General features: G+C 54.4%; 1 protein-coding gene across 4 annotated transcripts in view; it reads right to left on the reverse strand.

The window, feature by feature from the left end:
• Positions 1-14,717, reverse strand: part of HECW2 (HECT, C2 and WW domain containing E3 ubiquitin protein ligase 2) — a 260,292-nt gene that overhangs the window by 99,679 nt on the left and 145,896 nt on the right. For all 4 annotated transcript variants that reach the window (XR_013814098.1, XM_079782596.1, XM_079782597.1 and 1 more), the window contains 4 exons: positions 13,478-13,620; positions 6,800-6,900; positions 4,983-6,368; positions 3,481-3,576 (listed from right to left, as the gene is read on the reverse strand). Coding sequence is in view for 3 of the 4 variants with exons in the window: in XM_079782596.1 (XP_079638722.1) it covers positions 3,481-3,576; positions 4,983-6,368; positions 6,800-6,900; positions 13,478-13,620 (1,726 nt within the window). In the remaining variant the exon portion in view is untranslated. The remainder of the gene's footprint in view (positions 1-3,480; positions 3,577-4,982; positions 6,369-6,799; positions 6,901-13,477; positions 13,621-14,717) is intronic.

Below are 14,717 nucleotides of genomic sequence, written 5' to 3' on the forward strand. Positions count from 1 at the left end.
ACCCATGTTTGCAAGCTGAACGTGAGCAAACACTCTCACGGATTTTCCTCCCATTAATCAGCCACTCATTAAACTGGATACACTATGGCACTGCCTTTTTACTTCTGAATACACCCCCTTATTCAAATGAACTACCCGTGGCTTATAGTTTTAAATATAAAATCCTGAGATGTGTTCTGTGTGATGAAAACAGCAGCGTTTCCACAGATGCACCGGCACATCACACAGAGCGGCCGCCACTCTGACAGGAAAGGACCTGTCCTTATAAAACACCATCTGGAGGCCGAAATCAAGGTCCAGCAAAAATCAGAGCAACTGGACGTGGCCGGGGGACGCCACCTATCCACACACGGATGCGATGCGATGCCGTGACTCTGTTTACCTACCACTCACCCACACACGCATCTACGCGAAGCTCCTCGGAATTCGCCCCTGCTGTGCCCAGTTCACTCTCCTCCAGTGAGATCTGTTATCTCCCAGGAAGACTTTTCTTTCCTGCCTCTGATCTTTTCTCCAGGGTTAACAGTAAGGGAGTTCTTTCTCCCCCTCCCCCCTTGCTTAGGGTGACACAAGGATTAATCTCTTGGTTGATTTTTAAAAACTATTTAAAATACATGTTTCCTAGGAGTAGCCGCCCTCAGCGACCCAGGTGTATGAACAGGGATGTGAGGAGCAGAATTTCCAAAGATCGGGCCAATATTGACCTAAACGGTACACAGCCCCACCTGCCCTTCTGCCGGCCCCCCCTACCCTCACCACTCACAGGCTGGCCCTTTACAGGCACACGCCCCTGAGCCCCAGGGCCCGTCACGTTTAAAGCACAGAAGGCCCAAGGACCACAGAGAAGAGGGTGAGAGGGGGTGACGAGAAGGGAAAGCAGTCCGACAGGAAAGTGGCTTTTCCAACAATGCGCTCCCAAAGCAGTGGCCACTGAGCGCTGCTTCTGTCCATCAGGACGCTGTGCTCTCCCGGGGAAACGCTGCTTCCAGAACCCCGGGGCGCGCAGCGTCACAAGGACGTCCGGGCGACGTGGCCGAGGGCAGCACGGACCTCTGACTGCAGGTGTCCAGCTGCCTCCCCGCGGCCCCAGCCCTCAGCCTCCCAGGGCTACGCGCTCCTGACACGGCAGAAGGACAGACCTTCCAGACCCCCAACAGCGGGCGTGCTCCGCAGGAGTGGTCACCGTCTGACACGACAGACACGGCTCTGGGTGAGGGAAAGCCAGCCGCCGCCTTAGTGATTTGAAGCGCAGCCGGTGAACAAAGGCCGTCTGTCACCGAGAGGCCTTTCCTGAGAGACGGAACCAAACGGCCCCCCCACTGAAATGCACGCTGCCATTGGGCCACATGTAAACGTTTATTATAATCCCCCCCCCCCCCCCCCCGGTCTAACGTGCCTGGGTCTGGTGCCCTCAGGACTTACTCCGCGGGCCCCACAGTCTCTACCTTCCCCTGGCTGCCCTTTCACTCAACAGCACAGAGCCCGACAGGGGTCACCTTCCACAGGGGTCACCTTCCACAGGGTCACCTTCCATAGGGGACACCTTCCACAGGGGACACCCTCCACAGAGGGGTCACCCTCCACAGAGGGGTCACCTTCCACACAGGGTCACCTTCCACACAGGGTCACCTTCCACAGGGGACACCGTCCACAGGGGTCACCTTCCACAGGGTCACCTTCCACAGGGGACACCTTCCACAGAGGACACCCTTCACAGAGGGGTCACCCTCCACAGAGGGGTCACCTTCCACACAGGGTCACCTTCCACACAGTGTCACCTTCCACAGGGGTCACCTTGAACAGGGGTCACCTTCCATACAGGGGTCACCTTCCACAGGGGACACCGTCCACAGAAGGGTCACCTTCCACAGGGGTCACCTTCCACACAGGGTCACCTTCCACAGGGGTCACCTTCCATAGGGGTCACCTTCCACAGGGGACACCCTCCACAGAGGGGTCACCCTCCACAGAGGGGTCACCTTCCACACAGGGTCACCTTCCACACAGTGTCACCTTCCACAGGGGTCACCTTGAACAGGGGTCACCTTCCATACAGGGGTCACCTTCCACAGGGGACACCGTCCACAGAAGGGTCACCTTCCACAGGGGTCACCTTCCACAGGGGTCACCTTCCACACAGGGTCACCTTCCACAGGGGTCACCTTCCATAGGGGTCACCTTCCACAGGGGACACCCTCCACAGAGGGGTCACCCTCCACAGAGGGGTCACCTTCCACACAGGGTCACCTTCCACACAGTGTCACCTTCCACAGGGGTCACCTTGAACAGGGGTCACCTTCCATACAGGGGTCACCTTCCACAGGGGACACCGTCCACAGAAGGGTCACCTTCCACAGGGGTCACCTTCCACAGGGGTCACCTTCCACACAGGGTCACCTTCCACAGGGGTCACCTTCCATAGGGGTCACCTTCCACAGGGGACACCCTCCACAGAGGGGTCACCTTCCACACAGGGGTCACCTTCCACACAGGGTCACCTTCCACACAGGGTCACCTTCCACAGGGGTCACCTTCCACACAGGGTCACCTTCCACACAGGGTCACCTTCCACAGGGGTCACCTTCCATAGGGGTCACCTTCCACAGGGGACACCCTCCACAGAGGGGTCACCTTCCACACAGGGTCACCTTCCACACAGGGTCACCTTCCACACAGGGTCACCTTCCACACGGGGTCACCTTCTACAGGGTCACCTTCCACAGGGGTCATCTTCCACAGGGGTCACCTTCCACAGGGTCACCTTCCACAGGGGTCACCTTCCACAGGGGTCACCTTCTACAGGGTCACCTTCCACAGGGGTCACCTTCCACAGGGTCACCTTCCATAGGGGTCACCTTCCACAGGGGTCACCTTCCACAGGGGTCACCCTCCACAGGGGTCACCCTCCACAGGGTCACCTTCCACAGGGTCACCTTCCACAGGGGTCACCTTCTACAGGGTCACCTTCCACAGGGTCACCTTCCACAGGGTCACCTTCCACAGGGGTCACCTTCCACAGGGGTCACCCTCCACAGGGGTCACCCTCCACAGGGTCACCTTCCACAGGGTCACCTTCCACAGGGTCACCTTCCACACAGGGTCACCTTCTACAGGGTCACCTTCCACAGGGTCACCTTCCACAGGGGTCACCCTCCACAGGGGTCACCTTCCACAGGGGTCACCCTCCACAGGGGTCACCTTCCACAGGGTCACCTTCCACAGGGTCACCTTCCACAGGGGACACCCTCCACAGGGGTCACCTTCCACAGGGTCACCTTCCACAGGGGTCACCTTCCATAGGGGTCACCTTCCACAGGGTCACCTTCCACAGGGTCACCCTCCACACCGCATTGGCTGTGTCAGGTGGCAGCCCAAGGCCCCTTCCTCCTGGGGCCTGGGCATCCATCTCTCAGGTCCCGTGGGTCCTGCCCCCCCTGCACCCCTTGGTCAGGGTGAGCCCTTGAGCTAGCAGGTCCTCACTTGGTGGGAGAGCCTCGTCCACCCGCTGGTACCGGCTGACATCCTGGCGCACGGACGGCAGCGAGCGCAGCGGCTGGTGGCCGTTGGCCTGGGAACCTAGGATTAAAGGTACACGTTATCCAGGTGCTATCCCCGCCCCCGTGTCAGCAATCTTAAACAACAAGACAAAACTCGCATACAGACCAGCAACACATTAACGCAATATTGTACTAAAACCCTAACAAATGTGGGGCTCGTCTCTTTTCCCTCTCGAGTCTCATTTCCCATAGGGAGACCCAGAAAGAGAAGAAAGCAGGAGGTGACTGCTGGGTCAGAAAAGGGATCTCGGAGATGTCCATCTGTACCCATCTCTCCCCTCCCCTCCCCTCCCCAGCCCCTCCGCACCCACCCCTGTCCTGGTCATGTGCTAATGCTTTAGGGTCACCTCCCACACATATGGCCACACGTAATGAAGGAAACAAAACAACCACAACAGGAGGGGGAGGGAGAAAAGAAGGCGCACACTTTAACTGGGAAAGTAAGTTACAGCCCGGCCGGCGTGGCTCCGTGGTTGAGTGTCGGCCCATGAACCGAGAGGTCCCAGTTCGATTCCCTGTCGGGGCACAGGCCCAAGTGGTGGGCGCGAGCCCCAGTAGGGGGCGTGCAGGAGGCAGCCCATTGATGACTTTCTCTCATCCATGTTTCTGTCTCTTTCTCCTCCTCCCTTCCTCTCTCTCTCAAATCAATAAGAATATATTTTAAAAAATAAATTTCAGAGTAAGAACACCCTGCCCGTTTCTGAGTCTGTGCTGTTTAGGCATAGGAAATTTCCCTTCGGCTTGCTGGTGCATCTATAATGGAACATGTGAAAGGAAGCATCCTAGTGAGCCACAATACCATTTTTATGTACATCTGCACCCCAAGACACTCAGAGACACGGCAGAAACACTCCACCCGATGCAAATCCCACGTTCCTTTCTCCTTTGCAAGTTGCACAGAAGCAGGTGGACCTCCAGGTGTTCCTGAAAACCCCTGTGTCACACTGACCTTGAAGCTGCTGGCCCGCTGGGTTTTGTATCTACAAACTCGGGTCCTACCTGAGCTGCGTTATGTATGCTTGGTTCTGCTTTTATGCTGCCCAGGCCAGGGCCTCGTGGCTGTGCATGTGTGTGCCCGTGGAGTTCACGCCTGCGTACCTGCCTTCAGGCATCGAGGCCCTCCAGGCCCCAGCACCCCCCCCCCCCCGAAGGCCATCCTCCTGGGGAGAGCAGGTCCCCACAACGTATTCCTGACGCAGAGCCTCAAGACCCATTATCTAAGTCTCAAGACTTCTCTGACAGGCCTCTTCTCTCAGCATTAGAAGGTCCGTTGAAAAATCATAACAGCGCTAACCACTGAGCCCCGAGGTGAAGCATTCCGGCCCTAGTCAGCCTGCAGCCTAATGGGCACGAAGGGACAAAACCACCAGACCCCTCGTTGGCAGGTGGCCTGAGCCAGGCGCCATGCTGTCCCCCACCTCCTACCTCCAGTGGCGCCCTCCTCCTGGGCGGCGGCCCCTTCACCGGACCCCCGGGCATGGCCGGCATCGCCCTCTTCCTGGGGCTGGCTCTCCGCGGCGGCAGCCGCTCCCTCCAGGCTGCCCCTCCGCTGCCAGACCTCCCCGCCCTCGTCCTGGTCCTGGTCCTGGTCCTGGTCCTGGTCCTGGTCCGGGAAGGGGGCCGACTCCGCCCCGGGCCCTTCCTCCTCGGCGCTGGGCATGTGCACCGCAGGCAGGGACCCGGGGGCGCACGTGGCCTCCTGTGCCCCCCGGGCGGGGCCGCTGCTGGGGGGCTCCCCCGCACAGGCCCTGTCCTCCTCCTCCTCCTGGGAAGAGAAGGTCGGGGTTTCGGGGAACCGCGCGCTCTCGAGAGAGGAGCACCGCGTCTCCACGGAGGACAGCTGCGTGGCGGCGCTCTCGTGGCAGGAGCTGTCCGCGCCCTCCAGGTCGCTCTCGCCCTCGGGCCTGGTGCTGGCCTCGCTCACGCTCTCCGTCCGGGCGGGGTCGCTGGGCTCCGTCTCGGAGGACACCTGGGAGGGCTCCGAGCCCTGGTCAAGGGACTCGGCCTCGCTGGCGGCCCTCTGGCTTCCTCCCGCGGTGTCCGGGGGGCCCGTGTCTGCCCCACACGCGGGCGGGTCCACCTCTTGGGAGCCACACGGCTCCGTGCCATCCGGGTCGGCACCGGGTTGGGACTCTGGCCCATCTTCGCTTTCGCCGGGGGCAGGGCCTGCTGGGGAGGGGCCCTCGGCCAGCTCGGGGAGACTCTCCGGCTTCCCCTCCAAGGAGGCGGCATCCTCGTGCGTGGGGCCCTCCTCGGTCTCCGGCTGGGTGTCCTCCGGCTTCGTCTGAGACGACAGGCTGCCGTCGTCGGTTCTCGATGGCCCACCGAACATGATCAGGCCCCCCTCGTCCTCCGGGGACGACGGGGAGCCCAGGCCCTGCTGCAGCTCGTGGTCCTCCTCGTCGGAGTCGATGTGGAGCATGGCGCTGAGCCTCGTGTCCGTGGGGAAGCTGCTCCTCAGCTTCGGAGAGGCCCCCACGGGCCGCTCGGCGCAGGGCACGGGGCCGGGCCCGGAAGGGCCGTTGTGTTCGACGGCATCCAGGTAGTCGTTGAGCGACGCCTGGCGCCCTCGGGGCGGCGAGTTCCTTGAGGACATCGAGGTCAGATCCTCCGCGTCCATGTCCATGGTGGAGCTAGTCCTGAAGGAGTGCTTGGGTGTCCCCTCCGCGCTCCCCTCGGACACCGGCCCGTTGGAGCAGGCCGGGCCGTCGGGGTGGGCCCCGGGCACCTCCTCCTCATCTGAAGGGCTGCCCAGGTCTCCGTTCACAGAGCCGGCCCCGAGCATCGTGCCCACGGCTTCCGGGGAAGCATCTGTGGGAGAAAGCAGCGTTCGTCAAGACCAAGCCCTCTCACAAATGAACTTTTCATGTCCTATTCCTTAGTCAACCGTCACTTCAAAGGACGCAGTCCTCCCACTGAGCCCTCTTCCCGGCATCTCCGACGCACTAAGACTCACGCCTCACTAGGAACGGGCCTGTTGCCGGTCACGCTGACATAGGAGGTGTTTATATTCACTACCGCGGACAGGCGACCGCCCGAAGCCCACGTGCAGGTGCACGCACCTGAGAGATGTTTCTGATAAGCTGGCGTTGTGTCGCCGCTGGACCCTCCATCTCCAGGTCATCCCTGGCCGCTGTTTTTATTTTCAGAACAGGACGCACATATGATTCTATGCACATGCAAACTGACAACGAAGACGCAACGCGTTTCCCCCCACGGGCGGGCTTATCCCGGCATCTCACCTTCGTGCAGGGAGGACGTCACCTCCACTTTGAACTGGAGGTACCCGCTCACGTGGTCAGCAGGCAGCCTTCTGCCGAGGTTGTAGCTCAGCATCTGATCGCTGCAGAGGAAAAGGGTTTTCATCCTTCAACACTGGTACCAGCCTTCATCTTCTCCCCACAACCCACCCCCCGCCCCGCCGCCGCCCCATATCCCATGTACTTCCCTTAACACTTGCAGACTCATACGGAAATAAAAGGCTCAAAGGCATGTTTGTGTCCAATGAAATACTATTCACTCGAACAAGTGAATATTTAGATAAAAGGAAATCTTCTCAGCCCAAGTGGCACGGCCCAGTGGTTGAGCATTGACCTATGAACCAGAAGGTCACAGTTGATTCCCAGTCAGGGCACATGTCCGGGCTGTGGGCTCCATCCCCAGTGTGGGGTGTGTAGGAGGCAGCCGATCAATGATTCTCTCTCATCACTGATGTTTCTATCTCTCTCTCCCTCTCCCTTCCTCTCTGAAATAAACAAAAATACATGTTAAGAAAAGGAAATCCTATCAGAAGGAAAATAATTAGTAAAAGCAGAAAATGCAATACAGGGTGTGGGGGTTGTTAAGTGCACTGATTCGCTCCCTCGCTGTGCAGGGTGCCCGGGGAGAGGACACGTGGAGAATCACGGAGGAGCTGTGTAAGGCCTGACAGGAGGGGGTTTCTGGGCTCAGGTGCAGGCACAGTGGGCCTGGTTCCTGGCACTGAGCAGGTGGGGAAGCTGGTTCTGGAAGGACCCACAGGCCAGGGTTCTCATGCGCAGTCCTGGAGGGCACTGTGTTCTGCAGAACGGGAGCTGGGGGTTAGGAGGCGGCAGCTGCGCCCTAACAGCTGCTCCCGCTGAGTGAAGAGCGGGGGCGCTGAACCTCCCCGTCCACCTGCACAGGAAGGGGGAGTTGGCCCTCGCCGATGGGACGGCTGGAGAAGGAGAATGTGCCCCCCGGGGTGGGTCTCGCTGCCACCCTGGCAGGCGTGCTGAGGGGACCCCATGTGGGCCTGCCCAGCTCTGCCCCACCTCGGCTCCTGGCTCAGGCTCCCAGCCTCCTCAGGGGTGGAACTGTCTGTCTTTTCAATTCCATGTTTGTTTATCAACGTCAACTGCAATTACATCAGTGCTTGGTATGCAAGCAACTTTCATTCCGCGTCTGACCTACATTTAATCAGGAAAGCAACCCTGGCCCGGTCCCCAGCCACACCACCTCCGCTCCCACACTGCCCTCTGCTGGCCGCTGCAGGAGGCGCCGCGCCTCTCCCTGCTGCTGGCAGGTGCAGTGCAGGCCCAGCGGGCGGTTTAAGGTACACACGTGCTAGTGTGCAATCCCAGTTCAGCTCCTATGACGTTCTCTCACTCCACAGCAGGAACTGCATAAAACAGTATCATACCCTTCAACGCTCTCTTTTCCTTCCCTAGACACGCGGTGAGGATTTGTCTTGTCTTGAGTGACGCTTTTAAAATGCCTTGTTTCCCCAAACTGAGTCTCCATGTTGTCACTCACACTCCGCGGGGGGCTCTGCCTGCATCTTCTCTTTCACCCTCCCAGCATGCTCTGGGGGAGGCCCTGCTGGCTAGAGGCGACGGCACAGGGAGGGGAAGCAACCTGCCCCCCGCCCCAGACACGAGGGGGGAACAGAGCCAGGGTCAGACACGGAAGCCCGGCCGTGCTGTGCCCACGTCAACCTCCTTTCACACAGAATGCGTGATTCTGCTGCTCTCAGGACCCCGTGTCTTCGTGACATGCACTTCCTCATGGCTCCCCTCAGTGTGACCCCATCGTGATGCTTGTTCTACTAAACTTAGTATTTTAACACTTTTCTGTAGAGGAATCGGTGACTATTAGACATGACAGGTGTGTTGAATGCTTCCACGTTAGTGTTGAAATCATATTACATATTGGCTGCTGATTCAGGGGTGCCCCTCTGTGTCTTACCACCGTCTCCCAGCACCACACACACACACACACACACACACACACACACGCTCACACACACACACACGCTCCACCTCTGAAACCCACACACACAGGCCCAGCAGCAAGCTACACGGGTCGGCTCCCTACACTGTAGCTCCTCACCTTCTCTGTGGACACGCAGTCCTGGAGTAACAAAAACCTTCCTTTCCTTGTGAAAACTAAACTGACCTTCCCCTCCCCTCCCCTCCCCTCCCCTCCCCTCCCTCCCCTCCCTTCCCCTCCTCTCCTCCTTCAGCCAATAAAAGTAAAGGGTTTGTGTTGATGAGGAAGACATAAAAGGGATGCCTTTTAGTAGGAAATAAATGTGCAGAGGGATTGCAAAGACAGAACTGCCCCATCTGTTTTGTTCACTATCACATCCCCAACACCCAACACACACAGTGCTGAACGCTGAGTACACACTGTTTATCTGCACACACACCCATACACACACGTACACACACATTCATACACACAAACGCCCATACACACACACACCCATACACACATACCCATACACACACACACCCATACACACATACCCATACACACACATACACACACACCCATACACACATACCCATACACACACATACACACACACCCATACACACACACCCATACACACACACCCATACACACACCCATACACACACATACACACACATTCATACACACATACCCATACACACACACCCATACACACATACCCATACACATACACACATACACACCCATACACACACACATACACACATACCCATACACACACACACATACACACACATACACATACACACATACACACATACCCATACACACACACACATACACACACCCACACACACACACACACACACACACACCCATACACACACGTACACACACATTCATACACACAAACACCCATATACACACACACCCATACACACATACCCATTCACACACACACACCCATACACACATTTGTTGAATAAGTTAATTAACAAATGAGACTCTTTACTTGGGAAAATAATTTTGACTGGTATTAGTGCTATTTACTAGCCAAAGTGACAAGATCCTCAATTCGACGACTCCACTACACACCCAGGAAATCCCCATGCGTGGGGACTCCCCGCTGAGGGCCTCCCCTTGGCTGAGTGCCTGTGGGGTTCGGCGGCTGCCCTGCTCTCCCCACGTCCCATCTGGCTCATCCTGCCTCTGGCCGGGCCACACTACTGTGAACGGCGTATCACACACTCTTGCGCTCTACAATTATAAGGATCAGTGCCCGGAGCTCTCACCACCTGCCTGGAGCATTCCTCCCCGAAGGCATCGCAGCAATGACCCGCCTGGGACGGACGCCCGGACAGAGGCAGGCCCGCCCTCTCTGAAAATGGCCGGCTTCAAGCAAAGGCACCAAAGCAGGTGGTTAGCGGGGAGCCCCAGCTCACCCTGCACCGCCCCCTGTAAGCCCCTCCCTGTGTCCGACAGTCTCAGTCTCCCACAGAGTAATGGAGACCCGGCATTTTTCAAGAAGTAGCGATTACTGGATGGGAAGCAATGATCAGACCAGGAGTATGTGTGTCGATGCTAACGTCTGGCCTACTAATACGCAGCACATGTCATTCTTACTTAATGACGCCAATGCTGGTCTCTGCATCAGGCGATGCTCGTACTGTGCGTGTACAGAAATATGCCGTGATTCTGCTCTGCTGTCCGTTCCTGCTGGACCTCCTTCCAGCAACGCGGGCTCCATGACCTTTCAGAGACTCACTGAGCCCAGCTGCGTGGCTCAGTGACTGAGCATCGGCCTGTGAACCAGGAGGTCATGGTTCCTTTCCCGGTCAGAGCACATGCTTGGGTTGCAGGCTCAGTCCCCAGTAGGGGGCGTGCAGGAGGCAGCCGATCAATGATTCTCAGCATTGATCTCTCTCTCTTCCTCCCTCTGAAATCAATATAAACACAGGAAAAAAAAAAAAAGACTAAATGAAAAGCCAGCAAGTCAACAAGTTTCACACTCTGACAAGGTTTTATCTTTCCTTGATCATTCTGACTGACATATGTAAATGAACACTTCTGCCACGAGTAAAGGGTCTCATTTGTTAGTGACACCTTTTATTACGTAAATTATGTGATTATATAAATTAAATGGTGGCTACATTTCCCATAGTTATCCTCACGCTTTATAATCACTCACATTCTATAAATCCTAAAAATAATTTTAAAAACTTCCCAAAGTACATTTATCTCCACTAGAAGCAATAAATGTTATCCTTAAAAATAACAAATTTAAAAAAAAATGGCGTATCCCCCAGCTTGTATCAGATAAATGAGCTGCTAGGATTTCAGTGTCATTTATACTTCACGTAGGCTGGCCCAACCCCAAACTCCACTGCCTCTGAGGGCCAGAGATTTAGAATCCACTGGAATCTCTTCGTTTCCGATTTCTAAGGCGTCTTAGGGATGACCTGGTCTATACGCCTGATTTGTCCGGAGAGAAGCTAACGCCCCGGAAGCGGTGGTGCCAGCCCAGTGAATGATCTCAGGGGAACGCGGTGCCCGCCTCCCGCAGGTGGCCAGCCGACAGGACGTTCCTGTGGCCCTCACTCCTCCGGGCTGCAGAGAAAGAACCCAGAGTCCAGAGCAGACCGAGCTGCACTCGGCTCCCAGCTCCGCCCCTGCTCCGGAGCCTCTCCTTCCTCATCTCTGAAACGGGTTTAATTACATTCTTCACCTCCCAGAGCTGTGGAGAGGATGACATGAGCTAATGTGTGTCCTGTGCTTCACTCCTGACAGAGAGCGAGTCTCGGCATCTTTTCTGTTCACTAGCTCTGCCGGGACGAGTACAGCTGGGAACCACAGCCACGAATGCTGCCAACGCTGACACAGCCGCTGTCCCCACTCTCACTACTATTACTACCCTCACTGCTATGACTCCTCTTACTGCTATGACTCCTCTCACTACTATGACTCCTCTCACTACTATTACTACCCTTACTGCTATGACTCCTCTTACTACTATTACTACCCTTACTACTATGACTACCCTTACTGCTATGACTCCTCTTACTGCTATGACTCCTCTTACTACTATTACTACCCTCACTGCTATGACTCCTCTTACTACTATGACTCCCCTCACTACTATGACTCCTCTCACTGCTATTACTACCCTTACTACTATGACTCCTCTTACTGCTATTACTACCCTTACTACTATGACTACCCTTACTGCTATGACTCCTCTTACTGCTATGACTCCTCTTACTACTATTACTACCCTTACTGCTATGACTCCTCTTACTACTATTACTACCCTTACTGCTATGACTCCTCTTACTACTATTACTACCCTTACTACTATGACTCCTCTTACTACTATTACTACCCTTACTACTATGACTCCCCTCACTGCTATGACTCCTCTTACTACTATTACTACCCTTACTGCTATGACTCCTCTTACTGCTATGACTCCTCTTACTACTATTACTACCCTTACTACTATTACTACCCTTACTACTATTACTACCCTTACTGCTATGACTCCTCTCACTGCTATGACTCCTCTTACTACTATTACTACCCTTACTACTATGACTCCTCTTACTGCTATGACTCCTCTTACTACTATTACTACCCTTACTACTATGACTCCCCTTACTGCTATGACTCCTCTTACTACTATTACTACCCTTACTACTATGACTCCTCTTACTGCTATGACTCCTCTTACTACTATTACTACCCTTACTACTATGACTCCCCTCACTGCTATGACTCCTCTTATTACTATTACTACCCTTACTGCTATGACTCCTCTTACTACTACTATTACTACCCTCACTACTATGACTCCTCTTACTACCATTACTACCCTTACTACTATTACTACCCTTACTGCTATGACTCCTCTCACTGCTATGACTCCTCTTACTACTATTACTACCCTTACTACTATGACTCCTCTTACTGCTATGACTCCTCTTACTACTATTACTACCCTTACTACTATGACTCCTCTTACTACTATGACTCCTCTCACTACTGTGACTCCTCTCACTGCTGCTACGGCTACTGCTATGACTACTGCAACCGCCACGTGTTCATCACGCTCTCTTACAAAGACCAAGGTCCGAGTGCCGCCTCAGAGCGCCAGTGTCACCGCGTTTGCTGGCCCTCGCCATGTACACATCGACAGGCCATTTATAACAAGGGGTGAAGGCGTGTTATGATTTCTTACCTACGTTACTCACAACTTGCAAACGGCTCCCAGACAGCAAAAGTAAATGACAGCCGCCTAAGGGAATGTGTATGTCTAGGAGTTCGTTCTACTGTCAACCAGTTCCCGGACGGGACCAACCCGGATCGGGGAGGGGTCAACCTGACAAAAGGATCTGACCTAGGGAGGCCTTTCTAGAAGATTCCCAGAGACTCCACCCGGCTGAGCCCCGTGACCGGGTGCGGAAATGCTAGCGGCAGGCCACCTGGGGGAAGACAGATCCCAAAGCGGCGCCTAACTAAATCAAAGCGCTTTCTCCGCACGTTTTCACGTAGGAGCATTTCCACTTTTAAAAGGTATGTGTCATCATGTCTCAGCAGTAAGCACAGGCCGAGGGCCGGAAATGGAAGCATCATTTCAGCTGTTTCTGTGCAAAACCCCGCCCCCCCCGAAAGGCCCACCCGGAGGTGTTGGGGGGGGGGCTGGTTACCCGATGGCCTGGCGCTCCAGCAGCCGCTGCACAGGGATGGTCAGCTTCCCCAGGAAACGCTTGATGATAGGACGGCTCTTGGCAAATTTGTCTTTAATTTCAATTTCTAAGACATCGGTAAGAAGTGCAAAAAAGGAGTATTTCTGAAAATAAAAACGGATAACAGGTTGATTCAGAAAAAAGCAAATAGGAAATGACATCATTTATTATGATAGGAAATGCTATCGCTTTTCAATCTTAATGACATGCGGAGTCCACATTGCTAGAAGGAGCTGCAGCTACTGTCAATCCTTTATTCCAGGCGTCCTCAAACTACGTTTTTGCCGTTTTGTTTTTTTACTTCAAAATAAGATATGTGCAGTGCGCATAGGAATTGGTTCATAGTTTTTTTTAAACTATAGTCCGGCCCTCCAACGGTCTGAGGGACAGTGAACTGGCCCCCTGTTTAAAAAGTTTGAGGACCCCTGCTTTATTCACTCAGACTCATTAACTTCCACAACGATTAACAACCAACAGCTGCCCGGCTGGCGTGGCTCAGTGGTTGAGCATCCACCTATGAACCAGGAGGTCACAATCCGATTCCAGGTCAGGGCATATGCCTGGGTTACAGGCTTGGTCCCCAGAGGGGGGAGTACAGGAGGCAGCCGATCAATGATTCTCTCTCATCATTGATGTTTCTGTCTATCTATCCTTTTCCCTTCCTCTCTGAAATCAATAAAAATATTTTTTTTAAAAAAAACAAACCCAACAGCTAGGGATCTGTATGACCACATCCTTTCCTGCTTCAACCGTTTTAGGAGATGTTACCAAATAGTAATTGTGCACAATACAATTTTAGTATTCATATATTTATTGTATCTTAATTCTTCGAAATGTAATATGCTGGTATAGGATGGTTTAGAATGAACCGATATATTTGGTTAACAGCAATTTTCATTCCTGATCCCATGTTATGTAGAAGTTGCCCAACATAGGTTCAAATACCCCTGTTAAAGTAGAAACATCTATCGAATAGCCTGGTTTCCTTGGTAAACATTCAAGTAAATATTTACACCCTCTCCTGAGGCTGGCACTGGCCACGTGGGTAGGAACTTTGTAAATATCAAATGTGAGGAAAATAAAATAAAGTTATTGCTAATTATTGCACACTCTGCCTGCTAGAGCTCATGTTGAGATAAATGTTATGTTTTCTAGACTTCTAATGTGTTGAAATTAGGTGGTCCGCCTTTACAAGTGATTT

The sequence above is a fragment of the Cnephaeus nilssonii genome (assembly GCF_951640355.1).
Source record: "Cnephaeus nilssonii genome assembly, chromosome: 10".
In the NCBI taxonomy this organism is placed as follows: domain Eukaryota; kingdom Metazoa; phylum Chordata; class Mammalia; order Chiroptera; family Vespertilionidae; genus Cnephaeus; species Cnephaeus nilssonii.